The 7,678-nt window shown below is 45.5% G+C and overlaps 1 protein-coding gene across 1 annotated transcript in view; it reads right to left on the bottom strand.

Annotated features, from left to right (window-relative positions):
- Positions 1 to 7,678, bottom strand: part of DOCK7 (dedicator of cytokinesis 7) — an 86,861-nt gene that overhangs the window by 68,967 nt on the left and 10,216 nt on the right. The window contains 2 exon segments of the mRNA XM_017733545.1: positions 1,959 to 2,027; positions 2,127 to 2,302. Of these exon segments, the coding sequence (XP_017589034.1) occupies positions 1,959 to 2,027; positions 2,127 to 2,302 (245 nt within the window).

Genomic DNA, 7,678 nt, shown 5'->3' on the forward strand with positions numbered 1-7,678 from the left:
ATAGCATCTTTGTAGTGAAAGTGGGTCCTCCAGAGCTTTCCAGGGTGTAAGAGCTCTTGCAAGTGAACAGTCTGCCTGCTGTGCTGACAGGAGCAGATCTCTTTGACTAACAAATTTTTGGGTGCCATACATCACCACGTCTGTATTTACACACACATGGACAGAGCCACAGCCTCCTTACAATACTTACTCTAAGTCAGTTCCTGGGCTCACATCTAGAATTAATTGTTTTTACCATGCCCTGGTACTAAAGTTACCACAGACGGATGCTCCAGACATGGGAAAACCATGGATATGCTAACACTGAGTACAGGAAGGGAAATGAAAAAGGAGGAATGCATTTTCCTTGCTAGGCTGTAATTCCTGAGAGCTGAACAATAGGATCTGTATAATCCTCACCTGCATGTCTGCATTTCCATCACAGCTCCACCAACAAGTGTAAATCCATTTTAATTCACACCTGACCTCCTCAGTCTGGCACACAGAAATTATGCCATAAGCTTGAAATAAGGATATGCTAGTGGGCTTTTTTCAAGAGAACTTACTCACCTTCTCCAGTATCATTGGAGGAATTACTGAATGGTGGATTTCCCTGCCCCAAAAACATTTTGGTTACAAAGAACTGCATGCAGAGATGGGCATGAAGATTATTTCCCCTGCAGTGGGGAAGAGAAGGATGGAATGTCCCAAGTCATGTTCTTCTAATCCAAAAGAGCTGGGGTTTGTGCCCCTGGAGCTAGCCAGAGCACTTGGAACCATCCAATGGGATGGTTTAAGAGGAAATTGTTGGCATCCTTACTTGAAAAACAATTCAGTCCTTCCCAACTGAGCTTTTGGATTCTTCCCCTGCTCCAGCAGTAACTCCTTTTATTTCTACCCAGTCCACTGCCATGATTTTATCCAAGCAAAAAGTGCTACGACTCTCAGAGGACAAAAGCCCACCAAATAAACCTCATCAGAGCAGGAATCACAGCCAGGACTTCCAGGTACAAATGAAAGCCACTGAGAAGCCAAGAGTGGGTGGCTGGGTGGGTCACACTGTCCAGGTCTGTGGTGCATCCAAGACTCTGCTGCAAAGGCTGGGAGTTAATAAAGCATCTCTCCTCCCTCTTGGGTTCCTTTCTGGGTGGGTTAGTTTTTTTTTTGGTATGAGATTACAAAACACTTTTTTATTAGGTCACGTTAGCAGTGCCAAGCATATCCTGAGCATCCCCTGAAGTGGCTCTCAGGACAACATTAAACCAGTGAATTGTAGCAACTGCCACAAGGGCAGAGCTGGAGCTGCAGTGGAGTCATTTGTAGGTGATACACATCACATGGATCACTTACTCCTTGACAGCAGCTCTTGAAGTCATCAGACTTCCAATCATCCGAGAGAGCCTATGCTCCAACTAAAGCCTCTCAGAAACCTTCCTGCTAATTTGCATGGAATAATCAATGCATGCCCATCCTCTGAACTGTTAACTCATTAGGTAAATGTTGTGATGGTTCAAATATTAACAATTATTTGTTTGAATGATGTACTTTCCCCAACTCTCTTTGAGAACCAGTGGAAGCTGCAGAGGGCACCTTGTCTATCAGATGGTTGTGACTGCACATAAATCTTACATCATTGCAAAATTAATGCAACTTCTCTCTAAAAAGAACTAAAAACAGATGGAACAAAGAAAGAAACAAATGCTGAAAGTAATTTTACTTGTCCACATTCCCTCATCGCTCTACCATGGTAAAGGAGCAACTGGGGACTGAAATGGCCTAGATTTTCCAAAATGCCCCAAGGGGTTTTGACATCCAAGATCCAATTTTCCAAACACAAAGCATCAGTTCAGTTGAACCAGGCAATGAAAAGCCAGAGCACATGTAATCAGCAGTCAGGATGATATTTTTGAGCCTCCTTACAGCACTAAGCCACAACTTAAATATGAACTGAAGGTGACGAACACCACAGGGGAACTCACTTCCTGTTCACGATCGCCCAGTCCTCCGTGTAACTCCTGACACAGTCCCTCACGTGAGGGTCCATCTCGCTGTGAAAACAATAAAAAACAAGAATCACAGAGATCATGATGATTTCCTAAACACATATTTAATTCCCTGGAGCATCACCATGTCACCTCCTATCCCACCTCTCCTCGGGCACAGCCGACACGAGCGTCCGGCACTCCCGTGGGGTGTAAACCACCTCGATGTCATCGGGGGGAAACTCCAGCAGGTCCCGCAGGGGCCCCGACTCCACGGCCAGAGGGTGGGTGATGAGATAGTCCTCCAGGTCCACGGGGTCCACAGCTTCTGTGAGAGGCACCTGGGAACACACAAACCACCACAGGGTCTTAAACCGAGGTGAAAGAATAAAGAAAAATCACACGTGCATCTTCTGCTCTCTTTTTTAAACCAGTTCCTCTGCCTCGTTGAGGAATTTGATGCAACATCAGGTGATTAACCCCAGTGGTGTTAACCTCAGCTAACACACATCACAGAGCTGGTTTTCATGTCTTATCTTTTATCTGATATTCCTCTGCATATTTCTGTGGTGCGTACCATCACCACCTAAAAAATACAACTTGAGCCAGAAAAGGCTACATCTATTTTCATGAAATTCAACAAAAGAAAACTTAGTACTTTATTTCCCATGTATCTGACCCTGGATTTGTTTTTACCAGGCTCTGATCACAAAGGGAACCTTGACCCTGATCCAAGATGCAGGAACCCCTCCTCCCTCAGGCACGGCCCCCAGCCAGGAATCCAGAGCAAGGCCTGATTTACCAGGAACTCAGGCAGCCACACCACCCTGAACACTAACATTATTTTGAATTAAACCACCTCTCTGAGGAACACAAAACACAATGTTCACCTACGGCAGGTACAAGTTTAACCACCTCTTCTCCCTGATATTAGAGCCTTTAGTGCCACGATGACTCTGCCCATGCCACGAAGGGACTCTGCCCTCAATAAAATGGATCCTTAAAAATCATCTTTACTGGGCATAAAGCCCTTACCTGAAGCACAAGGAATGACTGAACACGTGCAGGAAAACAGTAGATTTCACTGGCAGTGCTGATCTCACCATCCTGAGCTTTTTTTAGATACATGAAAGGAAAATTTGCATAAACTGGATACATACTCACATTGCATAACTTGTATTTTTACATATTACATTATATAAATACATATAAATATTCTGATATGAGATCATTATGCTATGAGGCTATACATAAACATAGACATTAAGAAAATGAAACACTAAAAACAAGTTTGGAGGAAGCTGTCTCTACAGCAACTGACAGATTTCCTAGAATTCCCTGGCACATGCCAGCAAGGCTGAGTGTTTTAACAAGAGTCACAAAAACACATCCAAATTCAGCAGTTTTCTCTACTAACTTCCCCTTTCCTGTCATCCAGATGATTTCTGTGGGACAGGGAACTACCCTGTAGCTTGTGTTGGAGATGACTTTAAAAAGAACACTTAGTACTTCAGTTTTAAAAGTGCTTCCCGAAAATATTGCTATACAAATCCCAAATTCCAGTTTTAAAACTATTGCCAATGAGTTCTGAAATGAATCAACTTTTTATTCAAGGAAAAGGACTTGGCTAAGATAGAGGGTACTGAAAGAATCTCCCCACCACAACCAACCTCAATGAATACTGCAATTTTCTTAGAAGGCAAATCCCTCCAGCAGGAAACCGGCGTGACTCCAAGGAAGACAGGGGAGTTGGACCAGATGACTTTTTGCCAGATAAGAATCTGGTTCACCAAAAAACATGTGATGTCTAGAAACTTGGTATTTGGTTCTGCAATTTAGGTAAAATAAACAAACTAATTTCTGTGTAAAGAAGTATCAAAAGAGTCATAGAAAGGTTGGAAGGGACCTTGAAGACCAGCAAGTTCCAAACCTCTGCCATGGGCATTCTCACTAGAAAATGACCATTATGTATTTAACTCTGACCCCATAACCTTTTCTCCCCCTTCTAATCCTGAACTCTTGAAATGGACTCAAAGTATGTGATTTTGGAGAACTTTTGAAAATACAAACCAAATACTTTTCCCTGTTTTCATCGCTGCAACGCTCACGATGAGCAGAACTTGTCACTGCTCCTTCCCACATCACAGCTGACACATCACCACCTCACCCAGTTCCTTACAAACAGACAGACCAGCTCCATTTGGCACGAGATCCCTGACAAATGTACAGCACTGAGGGGTGACAGCTTTTCCTTAAGGAATCGCTACAAGTGCCTGTTTGTTCACAACTGCTGCAAACTTCCACTGCCGCTCTGCGTCACGTCGCCCCTTCCACTGACAAACCTCAGAACTAAAGAGGAGGAGCCACCCAGGAATGGACACTCCTTGCAAATGAAGATAAAAGTAACAAAATCACTGGGCAAAAGCCCCAGAGGCAGTGGATGTCCAGAAGTGCTGGGAAAAGCACCCCCTTCGCATCCTCCCGTGGCCAGTCCAGAGCCCCATCCATGCAGCAATGCTGCTCCATGCTGGACACTGGCAGCACCTCCCAGAAGGGTAAGGAAGCCTCAGAGGGTGATTTAAAGCTGCTTAGCTGACCCTATTTTTAAGCCCTAACATTTTAAGACTTACTTTTATTCTTCCTTCTGACCTCCCTTCCACACTGGCAGCTCCAAAGCTGAGGGATCTTCCAAAAGTGAGCTGCCCGTGCAAGTGTTGTGTTTTAATCTGCACAAACTCATTTACCTGTGATTCTCTAACACACAGGAACCTTTCCCTCCTCCCTTCCAATCTTTCCACTCCACTCATCCTGATCAACAGAATTACAAAAAGATGAGGAAAAACCCCTGTATTAAAGCAGAGCTGAGGGGGACATGCAGGACTGAGGGCATGAGACTGTCACAGCCCAAAACACGCTATGTCTCCTCATCCCTGGCATGCCACATCTCAAATTCCCCTTGTCCAACAGGAGCATTGTAATGTGTTGGCCAGGAGATGAATGAACTGGCTATGCCAGTTGAAAATCACCCAATCCAGACAGGCAGGCAGCGCTTAGGGGCTCTCCGTGCGCTCCGGGGATTTCCAAGCCCTTCACACACCTCAGGATTAGGCCCAAGGTTGCACTTCACAATTTTCCAGTTTGTCTCTTCGGGTAACTATTGTACCATGAAGATGTAAACAAACATAAAAGTCAAACCCAGAGGCCTGTGTTAGACTCACCATCTGTGCAGCCAGAAATACTGTCTAGCACCTGAGTAAACAGGCCAAACATAAATTCATGGGTATGGAGAGGAACTACTTGGTGTCAGACTATTGGCAGATAAAAGGCAAGCACATTATTTTAGGCTTCAGATATTTGTGGGGGAAGAAGTGATGGAAGAGGAGCAGGAGGAGGAGGAAAGAAGGATGAATAAATGCACCAGAAGGAAAATTAACCTAAAAGATGTCCCCATGTGTGAGCAGAACCACAAGAGTTCCTCTCACAGCTCTGTCAATGGTTTAACCTTTCCCCTGCCCTGCTTCATGCTCCAGCATCGCTCCAAAGGTGTGGATGGGGACAAGGACACACAAAATACCAAGGGCTATGCCTGTGTCACCTGGCCAAAGCATCAGTCACCTGAAATTGCCACACAAACCCATCAGGTGAAACGTGCACACTGGAGGAGTTGGACAAGCCCAGATAAACACCAGGTTACCCAATCTCATCATCCCAACCTCATCATCCCAACCTCACTGCTGCTGGAGAGGCAGAACCTGCTCTGTCATCTCACCTCCAGCCCAGCTGACCTCCTGTGGCACCAGAAAAACAAGGAGGCACCCAACAGCTGTTTCCCCTGGCCTGCAGGATGGTGACACTTTGGGACAGCTGATCTCAACTATCAAAGAATTGCCAGTCCCAGCAGCTGCACGTGAAAAGGTTTGAAATGTGCTGCAGCAGGAAGGGGGAACAGCTGAGCAGGAGAAAGCTGTGCTCTCCCACAGCCCTGCATGCTGGCAGCCTGCAGACACAGCCATCTTCAGTGCATCTTCATCCTGCTCCCAGGAAAAGCCTTCTCCATTCCTCCTGACAGCTCTGGGGAAGTAACAGTAGGTGTCTCCTCCACAAAACACAGCCAGTTCTTCTTCACTGGACTTTCAGAGGCAGAAGAACAACTCCAGTCAAGTATTTGCAAACGTGCAGTCCACCAACCAACTGGCTAATCACAGAATCCCAGAGTGGTTTGTGCTGCAAGGGACCTTAAAGCTCATCCTGTTTCAACCCTGACACCTTCCACTATCCCAGGTTGCTCCAGGCCCCATCCAACCTGGCTTTGGACACTTCCAGGGATCCAGGGGCAGCCACAGCTTCTCTTGGCACCCTGTGCCAGGGCCTCACCACTCTCAGAGTCAGGAATTTCTTCTTAGTATCTCATTTGAATTTCTCCTCTCTTAGTCTGAAACCATCCTCCCTATCACTGTATGCCTGTGTAAAAAGTCACTCTCCTTATTTTTTGTACGTCCCCTTTAAGTACTGAGAGGCCTCAGTGTGGTCTCCCCAAATAAACCTAAAGGGGAATTCTGGAGTGTTACTGCAAGAAATCCTTGCCAGGGGGTCTATTTCTGTTGGGTTTATTAAGACCCTCCAGAAACCAAACTCTGCGAGAGCCCTGAGCATTTTCCCCACTAGGACTAGAGAATAATGTAAATTAATGGCAAACACATGCTAAAAATATGTAAAGGAAACCTGCTCCCAGAATTGCTGCTCTTTTAAAAAAATACTCTTTGATTTTGTGCAGGCTGTAATTACAGATGAAATTTTGGACAACCTTTCAGACAATTCCCTAACACGGTTTTCACCCAGTGTTTATCCCAGGATCAGGCACTGCAGCCTCACTCATGGCAAGCACTGTCCTGGTGCTATTTAAGTCTACAGGAGGACTACATGGGGGGAAAGGGCAGCTCAGGATGAGTAAGAGGGGCATAACCTGCTCCCTGCCAACATAAACACTGTGTTTATCACAGTACTGATACACTGAAAGTACGGAAGAAATCAAACAGGACTCCCTCTCTCAGACTTACAATTACCCAAATCAAACCCCTCACCTTGAAATAACAATTCTGCATGTCCTTAACATGACCACAGACATGTTCAATCAGTTAACTCAGGCACCAGCCTGTTTGATTTGGCTTCTCTAACCCATTGAACAGGCAGTTTCTAGAGGTGCACCTGTGTTGCTGCAGTTCCGGCTCTCAGCACCTGCAGGACAAACCCTTATTTCAAAGGTTTACTGCTCTCATACAACAGGGACACTCAAGCTTTCTTCTTTAAGGTTGTGTTATTCTTCACTGTTACATCCCCTTAAAAGCTGGAAAATAAAACTGTGTTCCCTATCGACTTTGCCCTTCTCCAGACAGCAAACATTGTATTTTTGTGGAGTTTTAGTGCACATGTCTCTGTCCTATTTATTTCCTTCTTTTGAGCACCTACCTGGATCATCATCATCACTTACAAAAGCACCTGCACAAATCTGCAGGAGCCTCAGTGAGGGGATGTGGCATCCCTCCATGGAGGGTAACACAAACTTGCACTCACTTCAGCCAAGCATCCCAAGGACACGGGAACAAAGGGATAACTTGCAGGGAAAGCTACACCTAGGGCACCACGCTGCAAAGCTCACACAAGGAAACAAAAAATACAATGCAGAGGTCAGGTTTGAACTAGAGCTGCTCTGTTGTGGC

The sequence above is a fragment of the Corvus brachyrhynchos genome, unplaced genomic scaffold (assembly GCF_000691975.1).
Source record: "Corvus brachyrhynchos isolate BGI_N302 unplaced genomic scaffold, ASM69197v1 scaffold34, whole genome shotgun sequence".
Classification (NCBI taxonomy): Eukaryota; Metazoa; Chordata; class Aves; order Passeriformes; family Corvidae; genus Corvus; species Corvus brachyrhynchos.